Genomic DNA, 26,239 nt, shown 5'->3' with positions numbered 1-26,239 from the left:
GATTTATGTTCGGTTTTAGCATGGAACGTATTATTTGTGAAAACGTTACCACCGTCGCGGAAACTGTTCCCGCGCATCCGAACTAGATTACGTGGTAACTTGGCGAGGTATTAAATTCGAACACCACCACAAAATCCCTTTTACTCCTTACTCCCTGCCCGCAAAATGCCCCTTCTACTTTCCACCAATTGGTCTGGAACACCAACACTCAGGGGCAACAACGACCGTCCTCATATAATATGTGTGTGTGTGTGTGTGTGTGTGTGTGTGTGTGTGTGTGTGTGTGTGTGTGTGTGTGTGTGTGTGTGTGTGTGTGTGTGTGTGTGTGTGTGTGTGTGTGTGTGTGTGTGTGTGTGTGTGTGTGTGTGTGTGTGTATATGTATATAAATGTATGTTATCGAAAATGTATATACGATCCCCTTTGTCGTCAGCTCTTATGATAACCAAAAACTAAGGTCAAAAAATTGTCATACTAGGTACTGTAATTATTATTACTATTATTATTATTATTATTATCGTCGTTATCGCTTTTGCCATTATAACAAGGTTCATCACACACACTTACAAATAATTATTTTTCACTCTACCATATTCTTATTAAAATATTATATATCTAATAAGTACATCGTATCTGGTACAATCGTGTATATAGGCACATGATTAAATAATAAATAAGGTCCGGGACAGCGTGTTACTAGTACGCATCGAGAATCGAATGATCACCACAGCAGTGATTGTTAATGCAGCTAAGATATAGCTATAGGTTATTAATAGTATCATATGCCGAATGATTAACCGAATTTTTTTCGTTCAAATGATATCTAGTTATATCGACAAAATTAATTAGTATACTTAAATTTTAAAATTTATTAAAACAAAAATTAATCTTCAATACTAACTAAACATTCAATATTAAATATTTAATGCATTTTGTTTTAAATTTGCGATTATTAAAGATTTCCCATTTGGTATTGAAAAATATGTAAACTATATATATATATATATATAAATTATTATAAAACACGAATGTGTAATACTATTAGAATGTGGGGTGTAAATTATAAACTATACCTTAAAAAAAATCATAAGATTAGATTTTCAAAGAACGATGTCAGCAAGAATAACAGAATAATGATGTTTTATGAATGAATTATACATTTTAACAGAAATAATACTCATGATAAAGGAAATCAAGGAAAACAACGTCGTAGAGTTTTTAAAACTACTAGACAAGATACTTTATACTAATTGCTATTGAAAAAAAACTGTCTTATAACAAAAAAGGATGTGTCTTGATGTATAGATGTTATGTATAAATTCATAAGCAAAAATCTGCTTATAGTGTTTTCTTACTTAATACTTATACCTATATTTATACCTTTAGAATTCCCTATCGATATCTTAGACTTATGCACTAATGTAAGAATATTTAAGTAAAACTACAATACAAAATTAAAATAACACCATCCAAAAACTTAAACCTGATTCTTTGACTAAGCATGTTTAGACGACGACGTACTTTTTTTTTAATTTACGATATATTACCTAACGTGATAAGCACTGAAAATAATAATTGAAAATAAAAGTTTTCTATTTTAATGTGCCCACGGTTAAAAATAATAAAAAACATTGAAAGTATTTAACAAAAAATAACTAAAATATCTTAAACATACGAATATACTTATGAAAACCACAGCCACATATTATACTACTTATAATAAATAATCTAAAAACTGAAAAAATTTAGTTGATTAATTCTATTGTTCTGGGATTCATAATAAACCTAAATCAATACCAAAATATGAGTGATAAAAGTTATTTAACTGTTTTATTTAATTTTTTAGAAACCCCATAGTGCACATGCGATATATTATAATAATCATTAAATGTAAAGAACCAATAATGATTTTAAAAAAACATGCACTGTCAAGATTATTTTATTTAGATCACACGAAATATATATATATATATATATATTACTTTTATGTCAAGAGCAACGTAAAAAACAATATAATTAGAAAACTTGGTAATTTGGTAACATTTTAACAAAAATAATAAAACAAAAAAACAAATCAAAATGGCAGCCATTTTATTTAATTATATTCAAATACATCAAAAGCGATATCAACCTGCAGGTTGAAGATAAAACAATTAATATTCTAAATACGCAACGGTACACCAACAAATCGGGGTTGGTAAATTGAGTCCCAATGACCCTAACTCGGTAAATTGAGTCCCATGTAAAAATAGGTAGTAAGTAAGTTGAGTCCCAGAAAAAATAAGGTAGTAGGTAATTTGAGTCCCAGGGAAAAACGATTTATATGCATTTAAAATTTAAAAATATGCATTATAAAATTTTTATTTGTGATTTGTGGACATTCATTGACTGCATGTATATGATTTTGAAAATAGCAACATGCATTTTTATTAATTATATAATTATTTTTTATGCAATAAAAATGCATGTTGCTATTTACAAAATCATATACATGCAGTCAATGAATTGTCCACAAAACACAAATAAAAATTTTATAGTACACATTTTTAAATTTTAAATGCATATAAATCGTTTTTCCCTGGGACTCAAATTACCTACTGCCTTATTTTTTCTGGGACTCCACTTACCTACTACCTATTTTTACCCGGGACTCAATTTACCGCTTTCAAAATGTACCAAACTTATCTCGGACTCAATTTACCTAGCCCCCAACAAATCAAAATCCCAGCTAAAAATTAAAAATAAAAATAATAAAAATTTTTGAAAACACAAAAATTAACTAAAAACAAAACGCCAGGAATATTCGATTAGCTAAAATCGATACTAATACAAATAACACATACATTTATATACACATAAGTGAATTATGATGTGTATATACACGCATATAATATATTATCATTTTTATCTGTTTATAATATAAATGATTACATTTGGTATGTAAAATGATCAGTTTTGTATATTTTTTCGTATAAATGGTATAGCTAATTGAATTTCCCGGTGTCGTAAAAATCACAAAACACACTCCAAAAACCTATTCCGTTAATATGTTTCCTACCTTGACACATATTTCAGCTCGTTTTCGTTTCCAGCGGTCTGATCAGCTACAGCAACACGGCTGAAACCCCATTTATAACGTACAATCACAACTATGCTCACAACAATGGTTTTATTTAAAGATTTTTATTTAGGTATATAAATTTAAAAATAAAAACGAGAAAACAATTTATTTTTGTGTTTTAACCGGAAAGTCGTACAACTTAAAACGTAAATCATTAAGATAATATGCGTATAGCGTAGTTGTATAGTAGTAGTATACTCATATATATATGTCTATGATATTGCAAACGTCGTATTATAATTTATAATAATAATAATTTTCGTCTAATTTTTGTCCCGAACGCCATCATACACCACCGAAAACCCTCGGCGGAAAAACGCGTGCTGCTGAATCACCCCCGCAGAATATATTTTATATATAATAATATTATTTACATCACATACAGCTCGTCATACACACATATTGCGTACACGGAACCAAGTGAATATATCCCTCCTGCCACCGCCACCTAGGTCAATATTATGGTAATGTGGGCCCGTTTATTATTTAGATCACATCACACCGGGAATCGAACGGGACGGGAAATCCGTACGCTCGGCGGAGCGATCTCAATGCCTCATCGGCGTGCGTACCGATGCGGAATTTTTCCACTTTATATTATTTATTATACATATATACATTTTCCGTCTACCAACCCTACGACTCTATTTATACATAAATATTTTTTTCACGTGGAGAGAAAAAAATTGGCGATGGGAAAGGGGTTATATATTATACATACATATATTTATTTACTTTTTTTTTTTTGCAAATCGATTGTGACCAGGAAATTTCCCTACACACGCGCGTTCTTATATATACCACCTCTAGTACATGCACTCGACGATATTTTTAACGCAAGATTAAACACACACACCGCACCAAACAGTATTTTATGAGAATACCATCAATATGACACACTGACACAGCATACAAAACAGTGTATATTATATAAAATATATTTTATACTTGCGTATACGTGTTTTGGGGGTCTGTGTGCTATTTTTTTTTTTTTTTGTACTTATATTATGTTCTATACTGGCGTAAATAATAATATTTCAGACAATGACCCAGACGATGGTCGAACGAAGACCGGCGGACAAAGCGAATTATACTCGATTCATGACCCTTGGGGGATTTTTGAATACGTGTTCAAGACCCAAAACCACAACGAAGGTTACTTGGACAAAAAAATAAAAAAATGAATTTATAATGCGCTCATCAGTAGAACTAATAATCGGTGTGTACAACATTCAGATGAAAGTCAATCAATTTTATCCGATCTTATATTATTCACTATAGATTTGTAAACATCTGTATTTAACGTAAAATACAATGTTAAAAAATGTGAGTTTTATTCGTGTTTTTATGTAGACTCATGTAATACCGATAATATTATAATATTACTTTAACAAAACGATTTTATTAAATAAATAATCAAAGCTGAGATCATTACAATTTAAAATGCAGATTTAAATAAAGAAATATTTCGTTATTAAATCTAGATAAAATTAAGTTTTTCAAGTTAGCTAATGATATACAACATATCATATTCAGGGATGTTGGTTTTTCCAGACAAATCTTTAATTGAGTTCAAAATTGTATTTTCATCATTTGATTATTTTAACTTCATAACAGGTTAGAACATTTTGCACTTGAATTACAATTCATTGATAGTATTATGATTTTATTATACAAATCGACATATTAATGGTTGCAACCACAGTTGGATAAAAACTATCTCCTGCGAATCGATGTTTTTTGGTAAAGGTGTTAAGTAAATTATTTAATATAATATATATAAAAAATAATGATGTATTTAAAATTACATCAAGAATTTGATAACATGACACAACAGTTTATGTCACACAAACTATAATATTATTTCCAACTCCATAAATAATGTGCTAACATTTTCGATCCTTTATTAATTTGATTGTGGTTAGAAAATGTTAAATATATTGGACACAATTGTAGTGTGCAATTAGATTAATTTGATTAATTGATTAATTGTATTTTTTAAAGTCATATTTATTTAATTTTCAATCTCACGAGTTGAGAGTGATATGAATAATTGTAAATACCTAAATGTACATAAATAATTATAAAACCACAAAATATATATGTTTCAATTTCGTTTGAGTTAAGTTATGAAAAAAAATTAAATTATGGCTTCCCTTCCACAGGATATGTCATATGCATGCATTTATATTATATAATATATTGAAATACTGGCATAGGTATATATTATTATACCGCACAATTTAACAAGACTAAGAGATTTTGTACCTAAGTTTCTTAAAGTTTTCAGACATTCTTGGTAGGTTGCTCGACGGAGGAGATCAAATTTCGTCTCGCATTTAACCTAACCATAGACCGTAGACCAGAAAAAAGTTTATATTTCATTCAATATACAATTTCAGGACGGCCGATTGAGGAGAAGTAAACGCACGTCCTTGGTATAAGTACACGGATTGTAATAAACGTATAACATAAATTATATTTACATTTAAGTCACCGTAATCAGGTAGTTATGTACTATAAAAATAAACCGAATACAAAATATTACTATTTATATAATAGATCACCGTATTATAGACGCAGAGTAGGTAGGTATTCATATATATAAGACAGCACATTAAAAGGGAAGGATATTAAATATTCATTAAAGAAACCATACAATTTTAAGTATATATTGTTAGGCTAAATATTCTTGGTTATTGTAAAGTTTACAATGATTAACTGTAAATAAAATTACATATTATATTCTTTTTAAAAGGTACATTTCTTCTTCCTAAGAGTGTATTATAGTATTATAATGACGCTATATTATCAGAATACAAACACAATAAAAATATTCAATCTCAAATCTACCTTGGAATAGGTTACAATTTACAAATACGATATAGAAATGAGAGGATAAGCTATACTTTACTACCCCTTACAATTTCATATTATATAATATACAACGTAATATGTTGCCATGTTGGTTAATCCCTAGGAACCAGCTCGATATATCATAATATAACCATCGCCACCATCTAATGACATTATTATACGCATTAATTATATAATATATGGATCCATATGATAAGTATACTATACAATATAACAATATAATGATTATGAGTGTACGAAAGTTAAACATCACGTAATCGTGGCAAATAATATGTATAATATAAAATAATAGATACAAGTAGGTATGATTAGGTATAGGTACTAGGTAGGTAGGCCCATAGAAAATCGATTGGTTGAGGTAAAGGCGTATAATACAATAATAATATGTTATTATGTTCTGGAGAGAGGAGTGAGTGGGGTGTAAAATAGAACAATCAATACGTCACACGCCACTGCTGTTGTCACAGTCACAGACTCACTGTAAACGAACGAATAACAACCCTTTCCACCACCACGCAGCTTATGGGCATTCCATCTATCCGTTAGCAAACGCGATCGGTCGGCCCAGGTCGGAGTGATGCCTGCGGTGTCGACGTGCAAGCACGAGTGCGTGTGTGTTAATGCACTCGGAACTTGAACGACAAGAGAAACACATTTGGTTTGGCGCTAGCGGGACAGGTGACGTGCGCGTGGCAATGCGCTCGAAACACCCTTAAACCTTCGCCACGCGATGAATAATTGTCGGCTGTCCGTTTCGAGTTCAGTGTATAGGCACGCGTCTCCCACCCACACCTACCCATCGTTACGCATAACATTTGTGTGCATGAGTATGCATGTTGTGGGTGTATGTGTGCTGCTCACCTCCACGTCAAGAACGCGCGCATGCGCCACCGATCGCTCGACGTTTTCGCGGGGAGACAGTTTTGCCACAGACGTGTTTGATCGCTTTCAAATCTGCTCCCCCCCATCAATCCACCACCAAAATCGTACTTAGGGTTTTGCACGTGTGAGTGCGAGTGTGTATTCCTATTCTCCACTTCTTCCTACCACACACTACAACTGTATACTTTTGATTGATTCTAATGGTTTTCAGCTTCGAATTCTATCTCGCTGATAAATCGTCCCATGTATACCCTTTTCACACTACCACTCCACCTCACCGAGATCTATCCACATATTCACCAATGATGACATGCCCCTTCCATCGTATTATGTATACGAATACGCCGTATGGGTATTTCACGTACATAGTATATGCATATAATGTTTAAAGGTATATATAATAATATTATATAACACGCATTTCGTGGGTATGTATATAATATACGTTAATACGGTGCCCGTGTTTGGAGGGTTTCTATAGACGACAACGCTCGTGACCAACGATGAATAATATAAGATATAATATAACCACTGTGATTTATCAATATCTTTAGAAAATATTGTAAAATATTATGCGCGTTGGTTGATCGGGAGGGGAAAATATTATTGTTATTATTATTATACACCGTTTTTCCACAACTTTCGTCGTCATATAAAGTATGTAAACAAAATACCTTGTAAATGTATAAAAAAAATATGATATGTGCGTGTTTTATAAAGCATTCATCCCACCGTGTTAGACTTAGACATAATAATAATCTATAGCTATATAAAATAAAGTTTTGAGATATTTTTGTTCATCTACTTACTAATGTAAATTATGCAGACAAAAATATTCATTATTTTTCCCAAGTTTATGATTTAAGACGATTTATGTAAAATAAAAATGTATAATAATTAATAAGCACCGTATTTAAAATGTTGAACATGTATATTAAAATTAATAGAAAATTTGTATTCACTTATAATCATAACTAGGTAATAAGAAAATATATATATAATCGTTGAGTACGAATATATACAAAAATAATAATTTGACGAGGTTAAAATTTTAATGCTGTAGTAATAACAATAGTTGTATTATAACTATGTATAGTTTCAAAATGCAAATGATTTACATGTATGTAATGAATTATTATATGTTATTTTTTTAGTTCATTTAGAATATTTAAATTATAACCATTATTTTTAATAGAATTTAAGAGATTTAGCAACGTATAGACTAATCGATTTTTTTAAATATAATTTTTTTTAAATAATCATGTGACTTTCTTATTTTTCACGAATACCCAACTTTCTTAAAATATTCCTATTCTTTAATTTAAATAGTGGATGGGTTTACAATTTCTATGCAAAGCATGATGATAAAACGGTACAAATAAAATACGTAAGTCAATAGTGACATCAATATTATATATACATATATATTATATATATAATGTTATGACGTTTGAATACAAATGGTGATAGGTTTTTTATTAATTTCTTAAGTACTATACAATTTCTAGTCATTTTTTCAACTATGTTTTGTCATAGGATACAAATAGCTTATTATTAAACATATTTAATACTACATAGAAGTTAAAAGTTTAATTGATTTTACATTTTGTATTTATAAATTAATTTATAATATATCCGAGTAGAAATTACATAATATGAATATATCCATTATTTAATAAAACCATATTAAATTTTCGATGTATAGGAAACAAAAAATTACTTCGTTTGAATAAAATAAAATTTATTAGTGAAGTGCAATAATATTCTGATAATTATATATTTTTACATTCAAATGTATAACAAAAAATATACAAAAAATCAAAAATACATTATATCAATGGAATTTTGTATTAACCATGTATTTTCAATTCTACTTTAATTTCTGATAAAAATATTTTTATAAATCCAATAACACATACATGAAAAAAAGGAAAATCAAATTTCATCGATATAACCTATATATGAAGAGATGTGACTCGTTGCAATTGATTTAAATACATTACAAATTGAATAAAATCGATAAAAATAGATATGAAAAAAATAAATAAAAATATGCAGACATTTAAATTTTAAAATATTTTCAGAGAGTCATACCAATTCTTTGCAAGTTTATTACCACAATTTTCCTTCTTCTTATTTTTTTTTTTATCCCATCTCAAGTGAGGTGAACAAACGATAGAAGTTCTAAGTTCAAACGCAATATATTATAGAATAGATGTAATATATAGACATTCAAGTAAACAAAAAAACTACGGCCTCACCAATGGGTTACGTTTTCTCTATTCACTCGTAAGTCGTAAGGATTCACCGAATGCCCTTGTAAAATGCATTATTCAGATAATCATTATACCATCATTGGATAGGATAGGGAGATGGTAATACAAAAATTGAGTTCAGCGTTTCACATTTCACCCTTACTTTAACGCTTGTTTAGAAGAGCCTTCAGTACATTTTACTTTATATTTATATCTATATCTTTACATATACTATGTGTGTGAAATGTATTTATCATATGTATGCACTATGCACTTGGCACCACACACAAGTTGTCTAATTCGAGCACAAAATAACGTTTGTATTTATATTCTCTTCTCCCCTGTCTGATTGCAGACAGCATAAAAATAATCAAAAGCGTAGTGTTCATTATAATATGCGCAATGTACATATTTTGTAGACATCGCGAAAAAAAAATGCCAAGACATGAAATAATAGATATTTCTATTAGGTACATTTGAGTTTTTTTAATACTACATTTAGTTTTTGATTTTAGATTTATATGTGAAAACATAATACATTGTATCAATCTGATATAATATTGCAGTATGATAATATTGCTCAAAAAAATTAAATACATAATATACAATTATGGTAACACGGCGCCTTATATAGGCAATTTCACTACACTTCTGTCCGACTGTCCACTGTCATGAATCAATTACTTTCAAAAATTCAAAATTATTATAGTTAAATGCAGTAATTTTCGTCCTGTACCTATTTTAAATGACTTTGTTAAACCTCTTTTATGGAAATTAAGATGATATAAATTCAGGGGAAGTTTTATACATCACTGGCAACACCGGGTATTAAACGCCGAATTAAATACAAATTTTATGTCATATTGAGTTGGTATTTTTAACGGGCAACGAATTGCACGGGTATCAGCTAATATAATAATAATTTATAAAATAATACTTTTGTTAAAGTTCTTTTAGTATAGGTAGGACAGGTACACTGCACAGTTAATATCATAGATTTTAAATAAATCTAAGGGATATGGTGAATTCTTAAGACGATTTAAAAATTTCTTAAGCAGAATTAATGCCATTGATCGGTCACTAGGGGCAACACGAAAGTTTGTCCTTTCGCCAAATGAATAATTCATCGTTTGTTTGATAAAATATTTAAGTTTTGAGAACAAAGTAATCGACTTTTGCATTGTTCTGCGATACAATTGGTTTTATACTATTTATTTACAGTAAAAGTATATAATATATAATATGGAACGTATGTATAAAATATAAAGCGATAAAAAATTGCATATAATTAAAGTAGAAAAAGAGTTTGTACAAGTTTGTAGAGCGGTAGTGCGTTGAATTTATTACATAAAATAGAGATTTAGGAGTATAATGTTTTTGTTTCGTAAAAATACACGAGGGTCAAATTGAGAGAAAATAGACAGGCATCAATGCAAGTACAATACTCTAGAAGTACTTTTTCAACGATTTAAAAACAAAACGAATTGATAAAAATAATAATTGGTGGTTTAGTATAGAATATAGATAGATAATGGGATATCGACAAAATCTGCATGTACCTTGCAAGACAAAAACGTACACTAAGCACGTTTATATTATAAATTATAATACATTGTTTTAGAAACAAGAGTATTGCAGCAGTATAACGACGTCAAATTGACCAGTTTATTCAATTGATATACCCAGTGAGCACCTCGGCTTCACACAACTATGATACTCGAAAAATCCACCTTATCTGCCCTATATTCTATTCAATATATTACGTCATAATGGCTTTTTTTACAATTCAATTGACTTGTAGCAATTGTTCACGAAAGCCCGTGAGAATTTCGAGTACTCCATGAAACGGTGGACTATAAATATATATCCGTTTTATAATACATAAAGGTATAAGAGTTTGTGCACTATATACACAATTTAGATGTGTGTGTGTGTGTGTGTGTGTGTGTGTGTGTGTGTGTGTGTGTGTGTGTGTGTGTGTGTGTGTGTGTGTGTGTGTGTGTGTGTGTGTGTGTGTGTGTGTGTGTGTGTGTGTGTGTGTGTGTGTGTGTGTGTGTGTGTGTGTGTGTGTGTGTGTGTGTGTGTGTGTGTGTGTGTGTGTGTGTGTGTGTGTGTGTGTGTGTGTGTGTGTGTGTGTGTGTGTGTGTGTGTGTGTGTGTGTGTGTGTGTGTGTTTGTGTGGTGTAGAAGAGCTTGCCGGTGCACTGCAGGGTTTTCATCAAAATGCGTATGCGTGCGCCAGCGTTATATGCGCGTATATACGTGTACGCCACCACTGCACCACTATTTCCAGACTTCCTCTTTCAAATGCTAATGCTTTAAAACGACCAGTCTGAGCTACTCTCGCCCCTTCATCACAGTTCTTCTCACCCACGCATCCTACGCCGTACTTCAAAATCCAAATAGGCGTTTTCTACCGACCCATTTTGGTCACTTGATATTCGCATTCATTATATATACAATATATACATATATTATTCACCATCACTGTTACAATAATATGCGTACACTGGAATTAATAATTTATGTCAAGCCCTTGCAATTGCAATATATAGAAGAGGAAAAAAAACAAATATTTTTGTACCATCCGTTATTAAGTTGTGCGTAATCTTTACAATGCACACCTAGTCAAAAACAAATCCCCTAAACAATATTTGTCTTTGCGTTACTTAATTAAATAGATACTAATGTGATACAAGTATAAGGAAGTATGGATTTTATAATTTCTTATTAAATGTTTATCAGAAAAAAATGTAAACAATTTTAAATTAAAAAAAATATATATTATATTTTCTAGATAGTTATAATTCCAAATTTCCACAAAACAACACATTCCATTGTAAATATAATTGCAATATACCATTTGGCTGAAAGCAATTATTTGTTGCTATTTAGTTATAAGAAATCGATGTGATGCATTACAACATAGTTCAACTCTAAACATGCAACTTATGTGTAATTAAAAAGGAAGTTGTAATTGCCAAAGTTTGTTAAATATCTTTTAAAGACAACCGATAAAGTAAGTTTATTAGTGCCACAAACGATATACAAAATATATATAATAGTAGTATGTTTTCGTAGGTTTTCAGGCATATATGCATAAGTAATAAATATATTTAATTATCAAGCACACATTTATTGTATGATATATTGTATCCGATTACCAGCAGTTAAAACTCTTAAAAATTATATTACGAAATATGTAAGTGTACAACTATAATAATTATAAGTAGCCGCCATCCCCCACTCTGGGGCATGGCAGAAACTTACGAGTGCCCCAATAAAAATTCTGCCAACACTCACACACGTGTAACACACCTTACCGTTCCATAAACCTACAGTACCACCCCCTTCCCAATGGCCTAAGTTGCCGCGGGATAATTGATTAAAAAAAAAAAAATTATAAGTAGGTATATATGTTTGTAAATAGATATCTATATATGAGTGCATAATATGTAATATTATGTATGTATGCAGATAGGAGTGTTAATATATCCTATGTATTTTCACGGATGTTTGATCGGATTGATTATAATCGACACTTCTTTAAATAATTTATTATTTCATAAATTAGTCGTAAGACTGAATATGGTTCAATAGTTTTGTTTTACTTAAACTTAAACATCGTTATAGAACAGGACAGGTATTAAGAATTATACATTTTACACTTTATTATTTAACATCGATAAAATAAAATTGAATATAATTTAAGTAATACACTTTCACATTTCGTAATAAGATTGTTATGATCTTTAACCGTTGGTAGTCTTATACAATATATTAATGTATATGTGGGCTTGATAATTAAATATATTATATATATATATATATATATAATACATATAATATAGGTATTGATGAAATCAGCAGGGAGGGGACGAGCTAGTATTAATATTAAAAATTAACGAAAATATACATATTATATTTTGTGATATTGAATATTTAAGACTTTTATATGATTATTATGTATACACGGTAGAAAAAAAAACGCGTTATATAGAAGCGTATCCGACGGCGAGTTGTAGACCATAGTAAACGCGTGAAAAACATAGAAGGCAAACTCGGATATTGGAAATTAATCGTAAATAGGAGAAAATTACAGTGGATGATGTTTCGGTCTATTCACAGCCTCTCTTCAAGTAGGTAGGTAGTGCACAGAACTTGACAGTATATTATATATATATATATATATATATATATTTATAGGATTAGGAAAATTATTGCAGGAGGGTAAACATGGGGAAATAATAATAATAACCGATTCGTCGGTTGGATGGACGTAATATCGCACGCAAAAGGAACCCTTGCGATGACTGCCGTTGGACTTGGATGCCGCTGGCGGTGGTATATAGGTGGTAGCAGCGGCCCGAGAGTTGATTGCGCTGCTGAACCGGAAATGAACCTGTGCAGCACTTCCATAATTTATATATATATATATATATATAATTATCATAATAATATTATATAATGCACCGTATGATATATATATAAGACTGCCGTTGGTTTTCTCCTCTCCTCTAGGCTTCGAGAATTAATGAACCAAATCCACTCGGAAAAATGCCGAGATGCTGGTTGGTGGATATAGAATACCATTCCACCACTGTTACATTGGCAAAATCAAATATTAACGGTCTCCATCGTAAATAAAAGGCGAACGATAGTCGTAGACCATGAACAACATTGACGATGCAGGACTTGGGGACTTAGTGACATAACCGTTCGAGAGTATTAGTCGACCGGAACCGAAAGCCCTTCACTCCAACCACCCTTCCTAACATATATTCACGCCCGTGGGACTACGCTACGTCTGCGAAATTCGAAGGATTTCATTACGGGATGATCCGAGTATTGTCACCGAAAATTAGTCTGATCGCCCGTCCGAGAGCCAAATTGGCTTAATTTGCCCACCAACTGTGCTACGACAATAATCCACCCTCGCTGACTGCTGTAGCTGACACCATCCAAGACACACTACCAGTTAGCATTATGATGACATACCGTAGTTAACTCCATGAACAATGTCGGCAGTGGGGGAGAAAATTGAGATAGGTCCGAGGATCACGTCGTAGTTGGTGACCGTCGGTGCGGTTAACAGGAATAATATTATCATACAATATCCTGCACTGTGAAAAACGTTAGATAATAAGTTTGTTTGGTAGAGAGGAAAACTCATCGATTCAGAATAACGTTTTAATCGACTGAATTCATGCTTCTGATATTATAATTGTTGCTAGCTGATTGTACAATCAGTTTGCAAAATAAAATATTATACTGTTTAAATTAGTTATTTAGCTTTCTATAATAACTATTTTAGATTCTGAGCGGAGTGAGGAATGCATTGATTTTACCGTGATGTGATTGTATTTCATCACGTTTTAGGGTAGTAAACGTGCTTCGATTTTCGACTTCAGTACCTCGTTCGATTAGAAATGAATCTAGTTGGTACTTTGGGGGCGAGAGGTGTCAAAAGTAGCAATAATAGTAATAGCAATTAGATTATATTGCTGAAATTATTAATCCCAAGCAACGATTTTACTCTTGGATGGATGAATTTTATAAAATTAGTTTATTTGCTTGAGTATACACGTATAAATATATATATATATATACATATACATATTATATAACTTTATTATGTACATGTATATCATATAACAGATGTTGATTTACCACGGGTGTCAAACTTGTAATCATTGAGCGAGAGAAGAACGCGACGGAGGCTATTATATAAGATTATATCGCACGTGGAGCTTTTTAACGAGTTAAACAAACGCTTATGTTTTCAGTGGTAAAAACGAATTAAAAACAACTGTTTTCTCAATTCTATCATAGCCCACACTTACAAAGCAAAATAGTATGTTTTAAATTGTAGATGAAACCTTGACGCAAGGCAGAAACGATTGGGACTGCAGCGTACACGGGGTTCACAAGCTATTATGTAGCAAGTTCGGAGCTTTTATTGAAAAATAACGTTTTGAACCATTTTTTTTTAAATAAAATGTTTACAACAAACCGATTATCTTCGCTAATTTTTTTGAGCCTTGAACGAGGGTAAGGCGCAAAATTGTACAGAAACATGAAATTAATTATGATTTATAATACCTGTATGTATCATAATATTATGTACAAGTGTAGGATGATATTATAAATAGCTAATCGTTAGTATTTACTGTTAGTAAAGACTTACGATATTCGTATATTTGTTTGGATTGTACACAATTGTATACGATTATTATACACCTATATATGTGTGTGTGTGTAAGTCATAAAAGTTGTTTAAAATCACGGTTATAATTTTTATCGTAAAAATATAATAATTATATGAAATAACGATATTAACGATAATAACTGGTAGTTAATATTTATTATTAATACTCGGGTCGTCATAAAAACCAGCGTTAAATCGATAAAACATTAGTATGCCTTAATATGATTATGGCGTTTATGCGGACTGCCTTAAATTACATGATTAACGGACGAAAACCCTCATGTGTAATGACTATACGCTTCGGATAGAACCTAAAGTTTATAATTATTTTTACCCAATTACAAACTTTCAATATCACGCTAGTTACCCTCGTTATAAAACTCATTAGTCAGTACTCGGGTGGGTTAACTTCATATGTATAGAACATCGCATTAATGTGAACAGTAAAAACATTTGTGTATAATTTATAATAAATATGTATATAAAAATTGTGTGTACGTCGGGTGTGTCTGTGATGCACTCCGAAACTATTCAACCAATTTTCATAAGATTTTGATCAATGTATGTGACTTAGTCTCACTTTTAACATAGAATAGTTTTTATCTAGATTAATGATTTCGATTTATATTACAAATAAAATGTTTATTATGTCGTATGTATATAAAAAATCTCGAATATAATGTTTTTACGAACAATCTACTTTAAAACTAATCAACCGATTTTGATAAGATTACCCTCCATGTGTGTAATGTGGTACAACTTAAAATAAAGTATAGCTGTTGTTGCTATTGGTTACAACTTACAGTATCATTATAATTAATTTATTGTCTTAAAATATTGAATTTTTTATTGAATTTTCTCAAATTTTAGTGGAAATTGATATCGATTATATTTTAAATAGATAAAAGATTTTTTTTACGCATTACAATCTGTACCAAATTACACCAAAACCGGATTACACCAATTCGTACTAATTGATAATTTTTTCCCAAACTAATTCCGATTATATATAATATATATATATATACTATATATATGTATATACTATATATATCAAAAACTATCAAATGGCACATTATATAAAATTCACCATAGATTGGGTTCAATAAAAATGACAAAATTGGTGTACTGACACACTGAACTAAAACATCTAGCAGATGATAGAAAGAATGGTAGACTAAAATATATGGTGTAAACTGACCAAAAAGTCGAATAATTAAACAACATAATGCAATATTTATCACAATATGTTATTAAAACATGAATTTAAATTAACTTCATTAAACTAACATACATTAAAAATATATCTGTTACAGAGTTTTTGTTAACACATTTGTTATTGAAGATTTTATAGCCTATAATTTATCGAAAAAATATTTATATGAGTTACACATAACAGACTGTTACGACAGTTAACTAAGTAAAATCTTCAGGTACAGTATTTTGCTAACAAGATTATCCTTAAGTATATGAAATTTTTTATCGTTTTTTTTCTTTACTCAATGTATAAAATTTGTGCATTTATATATTATTATATAGTATAAAAATATATTTGATTTTAGTATATAAATTGAAATCATTAATAATAAAAGTTATATAATGTTCAGTTTAATAACATTAATGGTGTAATACTTGTGAAACTATCGAACTACCCAATGAAAGTAATTCCACAAAATCATAAAATATTGTGTAGTCATTAATGACATGACAATAGTATAGCCAATAATATTATAAAATTTTAAAATGAATGGTACATTAATCATACTATAAGCATTTACTTATAAATCCAATTCCATGCAACATCTTACAGGGATAATAGAAATAATTTAATATACACTTTATTATGAATAGAAAAATATTTAATTTATTTTTTATATTTACGTAGAATATTACAGTAAATCATAATTCATGATTTTAAATTAAAAAAAACTTTCTATTCCCATTTAAATTGTATACAACATCACCAAAACAAATGTTTTCAAAAGTTATATAATTATTACTTTTAAGTTAAGAGGCTCATAAATCTTAAGATCTACGGTATTTTATCTCAGCGCGCTGTTCTTACACCTCAAAATCAGTGATTTATACTGTTTTCGTTTTATTCAGTTAGGTTTATTTTAATATTCTTCCTCTTATTTTCAAGGAATCTGAATTTATATATCACTTACATCGAAATTGGATATTTTCATTTAACTTGGTGAAAATTAAGAAATAAAAGTAATTTTTTTATCCATATAAAATAAATAAAAAAGTAGGTCAGCATTTCGGTGGTGGATGTTTGTCCATCGTCACTTCGGCCCTCGGACAGGATAGTGTAATTTTACTGTACCTATTCGATTTGAATGCAATTATTTCATTCGATAAAAAACGATTCTGAACGAACGAGGGAATCTCTTTTTTATTTAATTTTATTCGTTTCTATGGTGATAAACAAAGCGTTATGAGAACAGCTTAAAAACGATTTATATAAAGAGGTAATTTATATATGTAGGTAATTATAATTAGAAAATATTATAAAAATGAAAAAACAGAAAAAGCTCAAAAGTCGCTCAAATGTTTTGAAAATTTTATCATGTCTAAGTAAGGCAACAACCCAAATTTCAAGTTTTTCGAATGTTGTTAACTGAATTACAACAAAAAACTCCCAAAATTAAAATGTCTACAAATAGCTCAAAAATTGCTAAAATGTTCAACACAACAAAATTTTTTTCATTTAACCTCTTTCATTTCGAGAACCGTTTCAAAAATCGAAAAATGACCTCACTAAAGTTTCAGTTTTAGAACATTACTTTTCAGAATACATGCTACACTTGATACTTTTGAGCAAGTTTAGAGGGAAAAAATATGTTTACAGTATAAAAAAGAAAAAGAAATAAACATTATTGTAAAACTAATACATTCCTCGCTCCGCTCTGAATCTAAAATTAATATTTATATAGGTAGATGGGTTTCTTACACTAATTTATTTATGTAAACTTAATTTTATTTTTTTAATACAATCCATGCTTATATTTATACATCACAATACCGACAATGTTTTTCATTAAATATTTCCAACATTTAAGATAAATAATACAGTTTAAAGTACATGGAAGGAATATTTTAATATTAAAAACCGAGAAGTTGTTTAGATGATGTGTAGCTGCAGGTTTTAAGTATTTGTCGTTATTCAGTAGGTGGTATGTTACCTCAGTAAAGAATACGTTAAATTTTGAATTCAACGATCCCTATAATATAAACGATTGAAAATGGAAAATTTCTATCATTACCTATCTAATCCTGAGCAATTTATTTTTCTTCCAGGAATTCAGTAGGTTCGCTTAGATTTTGATGAAACTATCAGATAAATCATATTTTTTATAATATTAAAACTTATAATATCAACTATATTAACTTACATGTAGACTCAATTATTAGAACAGTGTAAATACTAACTGAAGTACAGAATTGATTCAATTTTATAGCATAAACTATCCTCACTAATGAAGACTGGGTTAGTTTCATTGGTATAAAAAAAATGTCTTTAGAAACACATAATTTTAAAACAAACACAGGCATCGCTCTGATTAGAGTTTAAACATATATATATATATTCATTAAATCAAAACTATGATTTTTATCCAAACAAACTGTATCATTAATATAGCTCTAGAAGTAAAAATGTATTAACCAACAGAAATACAGTACACAAATGCAGAATACATACCTATTTTTCTCTATCCACATTAGTTTTTTAAGCGTTTAGCGTGTCAAACTGTTTTTATAAATGTATAGAAAATTAAAATTATTGATAAACCGTTTAAATGGAATAAACTTGAACTAAATCATTTTTGCCAACTGAGTTGTGTATGAAAAAAGTTGAAAAATAAAATTATGCCATGCATTTTATTTTCGGAGTATACACTTCCAATAATTGTATGTCCATGTATATGACATTTAATTCGAAATATAACGACACATTTTTAAATCCCTATCTAAAAAACTGAATTTTAAGCTTAAAGAACAAATTGTTTTCTATCTATATGGCTGAAGTACATGCTAGGCAACGTCATGCTTGATATTATTAACTTGAAAAGAGATGAATCTACAAGGCTTAGACTTAAATTGAATGAATACTACAAAAGTAATTTAAAACAAAACGTTTGAATAATTTCTAAGAAACTGTTATTTGAGTACATATGGTTATTATTATTATATAAAAATGCATAAATTCTTCATCTATGGTAATTATATGATTTTCTTTGAATGTAATCTAGGATAAATTTTATGGGAATAATACTAGTTAGTTTAAGTATTATACACCATAAGCAAAATAAAAGGTTATATAATTAAAAAATAAGTCTAGTTTATAAATCAAATAAGGTTAAAATATAAAATTATTTTAATAAATTTGACGTCATTTCCTTACAACGTTCTTGAAAAACAAGAAAAAACACAAATATTTTACCTATACGCATTAAAGCAGATACCTACATTATAATTATTCATCATTCATTCGAAATTTTTACGAAATGTATAACAATGTAGAATATAATTAATTATTATTTATATTATATACAAACAATGCAAACTGGTTAATTACTATATAAAATATGTTCTAGTGATCGCATCTTACGATAGATCATAGAATTCTAATGATTTATTACAAACATAAACTGTTATTATTTGCTTTGAAAATATAATACCCAAGTTTTAAGATGACACAAGTATCATCAAAGAACGTATACAACTAAGTCGACACTGTCGCAGCATTTATCAAAAATATAATATTACTTAGGATCGTTTTCATATGATTCTCTATTTATTTTCAAAGTTAGGAAAGATTATGGGTTATAAAAAAAAATATCCCAAGTTATAAAATGTATTGAATACGCTAAAAAAGGCGTTTGACTTATATGTTACAAAATGTGTTATAAGATATGTTATTAATTTAATTATCGTATTAAAACTAAGTAAAAATCATTTTATATGTCTATGGTATACAGGGTGATTCTTTTATTAAACAACACTCATTGTTTAAAAAAGTATTGTCTTTTTTCAAAATATTTTTTTACACAGTTTCAAGTTGTTAAAAAACTGACGTTTTTATTAAAAAATTATATTTTTAAATATTTTTTATCCTTATCGTTTTTTAAGTTTTTTATCTTTTTGAATGACAACATAGAGTTTTAATTTCATATTCCAAAGCAGAATATTTTTCTAAGTATTTTGATTCATAAAAATCGAATTTAGGACAAGTAGTTAATGAGTTATAAGTATTTAAAGTATAGACAAGCGGAGTAGTGGACTAACATTTTGCGGGGTAACCACGTACCACTCCACTCTGCCAATCAAAACTTTAAATACTTATAACTCATAAACTACTAGCCCTAAATTCGATTTTTATGAATCAAAATAGTAAATACTTAGAAAAATATTCTGCTTTGGAATATGAAATTAAAACTCTATGTTGCCATTCAAAAAAGTAAAAACTTAAAAAACGATAAGGATCAAAAATATTTAAAAATATAATTTTTTAATAAAAAGTTAGTTTTTTTTAACAAATTGAAACTATGTAAAAAAATATTTTGAAAAAAGTCAATACTTTTTTAAATAATGAGTTTTGTTTGATAAAAGAATCACCATGTATATAAATATATTTTTGGCAAATTATATTCTAATCACATGGTTTACTTTGTAGATATTTTATATTTTAATAAAAGCATATTATATTATTTCAACATGTTTAAGACCAATAAGAGGGAAAATGGTTATATAATTATAATTAATAATATTAAAAATATTTTCGCATTTCTATATTATTATTATTATAGTGAATAACAAGCTAAGTGAGGCCCAGTTTTCTCCACACGTAGCCTGTGAAACATAACTCAAAACTTGATTTGTACATTGCATATCGGTATACAAAATGTGAAACACGTCAACAATCAAGTCAAATGCGTGTACCTAAGCAGTTCCTTAAACAACTTATAAACATTTAATGGGGCCGATTATTTATGTGTAACATTATATTTTAAATTCTCAAATTTTACTTATATAATGCGTTTAGTGCCAGATTATTGATCAATGAAAGCAATTTTTCATATTATTTTCAACTTGTATGTATATTAATTATTTTAGCGTATAACCTAACCTTTTTCTCAACAATCAACGGCCGTGATTACTGTATGTTTTTAATCTGTTTAATATAGATCAACACTATTCGTTATTATAATAATAGATTGATGTAAAAAAAATTCAGAATAAATAAAATAACTATAATAATATATATTAGTAAACTGTGACTGTTGTACATTATATTTTCGTATTAAACATATTATACCTAAATCCCTATACCCATTATTATATTTTATATTATAATCGAAGTGCGCTCCACACCACTGGTGACAGGAACGCTATGGAATAGCATGTAGGAAGTGGTTGTAGCAGTTTTGTGCCACCAATCAAACATTATAACGTCTGCATGAATATGCATTAAACCTATGTTTTTTTGACATGTCCAACATTGGCTTTATCTATCCTGACATCCCCACGCATCATATCTAGGTGTCATCGTCGTAACCGCCGGTGGAAGGGCAATTCGTGCTCCCCATAAACCCTTCACCATGTTCTCTTCCAACTATCACGACACACACCCTTCCCGAGTAGGTTTAGCTCCTCGTCCGCTTATAATATATACAGTTTATAACTATAATAAATAATATATGCATATTATAAGTGAGTGTGTGTGTGTATGTGTATATACGTTTTGCCGACTATATATATATCACTACAAATGCAGCAGTTTGATATTATTATATTATATACCTACCTACATGTGTGTGTACCATTGTTCAGCGGCGATGCGTAAATTCGGCCACAGGGACACAACGCAATAAACGTATATATTAATTGTGTACATATAACTACGGACGGTGGTGGTAGGATGAATAACGAGATAAAAGGAATTGGTGGGGAGGAAAATGTGGAACAAACTATCACGGACTTAGCGATCGTAAATAATAAACACAACAACATCGCCGCCAGGTGAGCGCAACAATTATATTATTATAATATTGTTATACCAGCTATTATCGTGAAGCAGTAGTATGGTGGTCCTGTCGGGTCCCGTAGCGACCCTCTTGCAGCACGTCTTATTCTCGATCGTGTAATCTTTAACCATCTCGTCGTAGTCGTCGTTTAGACGCTGTACCCCCTCCCATAGTTTACCTTGCTATCAAACACTATTTAGATACCTTGAACGAACTCCCCCCCCCCTACGCGAGCGTATACAATACCTACGTCCTACATATAATATAAATATATATGATATATTATATAGAGAGCCATCCCTAGGGCATGAAACACGTATTCCTCGAAATTATAATATTGTTTTAAGATAGAGATATGGGTACATAAACAATGCGGCTCTCTATAAAACATTGTGAATAACTAATACTTGTACAATTCATATTTTAACAGTTATAAAAACGATCTAGGCATATAACACAATAATTACGATAAGAATATATAGTATATGATCTTAAAAAGTTACATTAATGAAATATATAACTTTTAAAAAAAAAAATTAAAAATTATAGCAGGTACTTATAATATTGATCATTCGAAGAATACCCGCTGAACATTTTTTTAAATTAAAATCACAATATAATATTAATATATAATACACGTGTTTCTGAGAGATATATGTGGCACTAACAATATCTTTCTACTCATAATAATTGCTCACATGAGTATATGATCTGTACATATGGAATTTAAAAAAATTATTTTTATGTTCTTTGAAATCTAAAATTTAAGAAAAAATAACCTATAGAGCAAAATACTTGAAAACAAATTATCTAATTTTCGAAAATATTAAAACAATTCGTTATAAAACAAATAGGTAATTAATATGTAAAAGTAATGAAGATACTGTCATAAAATTTAAAAATTGAATACCAACCTCAAATATAGATTTTTTTTTCTGTTTAAACCGATAGCAAAGGAGGATCTGTATGAACACTACTACTCCTCTGCTGCCAAATATAGATTTAACAACATCAGATTGACTTATAAATCGAGAACTAAATCAATTGCCCACCATCTTAAATTGTCGGATTGATGTGTATTCTATTACAGAGAATATGTCGAGCTGGGATTTAATTGTTGTCTAATTATTTATTCCAATGAAACACTATTTAACAACAAAGTATTATATTACATCAAAGGCTGTACAGTGAAATACTGAAATGTAATAAATTTAAAAAAAAACATTGAAATTAAAAGTACTTCTATTTCTAGATAAAATTATATTTTTGTTGAAATGTACATCAAACACTTAAGTACCTACATAAAATGAAATACGAAACTGAAAATAAACATAGTACAAAAACCATGATAATGCTCTGATCTAACAAACGTCCACACATATTCTTATAGTTTCAATAGAATGTGATTGAGTATTTGATTATCTCAATAAGACTAGACATTTTTTTGTCTGTCATCACGTTTTGGGCCTGTAAACGGGCTTCGATTTTCGACTTCAGCACCTCGTTCGATCAGAAAATGAATCTAGTTGGTACTTTGAGGGGTCAAAATTTTCTTAATAATTGGGATAAACAAACTAAAATTACGGAAAAACGGGAAATTTTACGCACAATCAATTTTCGACAAAATCGATTTTGGTTTTTAAATGTAATTTTAAAACAAATAACCATCGATACATGAAATTTTCACCGAATGTTTATATAAGTATATTCTATCCACCATATCATTTTCAAACAATTTTGACTTAAGTTGATCTATTTATAGTCATATAAAATGTTTGATAATTATTAATTTTTATTTAAATTAATATCGATAAGAATTTATTTGTTGGGTAGAAAAGTTTAAAAATTTTATTCAAGATTCCTTATAAGTTTATATAAAAAAAAAAAAATGTCCAACGGAAAATCAAATATTTTAATAAGTAATAATAATCTATAATATATCCTAGACAGATAAACCGTCTCCGCTCAGAATCGTTTTTCGTATACAATGATATTCATTGGATTCAAATTTAATTCTATCAATTACAGTAACCCACTTGTAACCTAATGTACAGCAGAGTAATGTCCACGACTCACCCGCTTTTTTTTTAGTTGAATGTAAAAAGAAGCAGATTGTAATTATTTTAAAAGCATAATAGTCATTGCAACTGTATGAATTAATGTTATTATCAACTTATCAAAAATCACGAGTATGTTAAAAATGGATAAAATTTAAGAACACAATACAATATGTAGAAATATTTATTAAATAAATTTAAATACCGAACTCAGTTATACGCTTAAGCAGTTATTTTGACATTTACGTGAGTAGTGTTCATTGAAAACAAGAAAATAAATCTGGTTGGAGTGTCATCTGAAAAACTGTCATACATTTCCCCTTTAAATAATTCAAGTCTAAGCCGATTTGAGTTTCGAAGCGAAAAGTGCATTTGTAATTTGCATTTCATTCAGGGCGTATAAAGTTTTCACGCTTCGGTTAATATTGCAAGAATACCGTAGAAGATGCATGGGAGGTAGTTCTTTCTCATCTATATTTATTCTTACACATTTCCTCTACAATTTTTGCAATTTTTGTTATTATATTTTTTTTTTATATAACGCGATTACGTCAACTCATTACGTCGAAGGTCAACAGAAAATTTCGTAGTCTCATCATCGATTGTGGGTCTGTGAAAAAACATTTTAGAAACAGTGGCGGACAGTGGATGTCGTGTCAGACAAACCCCCTTTGGTGTCGTCTACGCTTGCAATTGTGACAATTTAAAATATTTTTTTGTTGCGTTGAGTGTAAAAACAACAGGCTCTAATACAATGGGCTGGGAATGTAGCATCAAGGAAAGGGGTTTTTCGAATCATTTTTTAAGTCTAAAATGAGCGCGAAATAATGTCATTATTTCCAATGATCGACTATTAAAAACATTTTAATAGCATTTTATTGTTCTAATGTCAAAATAAAAATTGAATAATAAAATCAACTAAAATATAATTATTATAAATAGTATTCTTTTATATATATTAACATTAACATTTTATGTTGTATTTCATTGTATGTATAGTACATGAGTGTATATATAAAGCGCTTCCAATTGAAGTGTCTTTTGAAATTTATATAACCGTCAGCATTATGCCTCACTCAACTAATTGTCTTTTAAGACTTAGTTATTGTTATTTTTACTATAAATTAATAAGAGTAAAATATATGTGTACAATAGTTTATTATTAGATGTAGTCTTAAAGACCGTAATGTATACACATTTTAATATTAGAAGCAGTTCAAAAGAATCTATCATAATTACATTATATTATTATATTTTGTGGAGTTTTTCTAAATAAACCATAAACGAGAATCTAAACGTGTTTTAGACTTACTAAACACTGTGCACTTATTATGTGCCTAGAGATTTAAATTACGAGTACTTCCTATCATAAGTCAAACTTCTGAACTCAAAATTCGTTATAAAAATCACTTATTTTGGTTTGGGTATGGTAAATAGTAATACGGCGTGATATATCATTTAAAATCTAAATAAATAATATAAACATGAAGCAGTAAAAAAATAAACTTAAAATATTTCAATAATAAAAAATAGCTTTTCAAACATCTAGAATAATATTTTTGGTTCTCTGAAAGTATTGCAATTTAAAACTTGAAATTAATTTCAATAACATATATTTTATAAAATGTTATTGAATTTCACTATGGTCTATGCTGCGATATAATTTCCAAGAATAGTTGTTAGTTTACAAGGGTTATTATAAACTACAATTCACCGTATTATTATGGTACCATAATATACTTGTTTTATCGGAGTATTGATCCAAACATTAATAATTTAATCTACTTAGAATATCACAAGAATACGACTCC

The 26,239-nt window shown here is 29.2% G+C and overlaps 1 protein-coding gene across 10 annotated transcripts in view; it reads right to left on the bottom strand.

Annotated features, from left to right (window-relative positions):
• Positions 1-26,239, bottom strand: part of Rbp6 (RNA-binding protein 6) — a 410,061-nt gene that overhangs the window by 175,385 nt on the left and 208,437 nt on the right. For 8 of the 10 annotated variants that reach the window (XR_016192063.1, XR_016192064.1, XR_016192061.1 and 5 more), the window contains exon 4: positions 3,057-3,116. The exons of the other annotated variants lie outside the window; for them this stretch is intronic. Coding sequence is in view for 4 of the 8 variants with exons in the window: in XM_089229288.1 (XP_089085414.1) it covers positions 3,057-3,116 (60 nt within the window). In the remaining 4 variants the exon portion in view is untranslated. The remainder of the gene's footprint in view (positions 1-3,056; positions 3,117-26,239) is intronic. 10 annotated transcript variants of the gene reach the window in all.

Source organism: Diuraphis noxia, unplaced genomic scaffold (assembly GCF_037042655.1).
Source record: "Diuraphis noxia isolate RWA-SAM2 unplaced genomic scaffold, SU_Dnox_SAM2 contig0005, whole genome shotgun sequence".
NCBI lineage: Eukaryota > Metazoa > Arthropoda > Insecta > Hemiptera > Aphididae > Diuraphis > Diuraphis noxia.
Note: the sequence above shows the minus strand (reverse complement) of the source record. Positions and strands in the feature narration are given on the sequence as shown.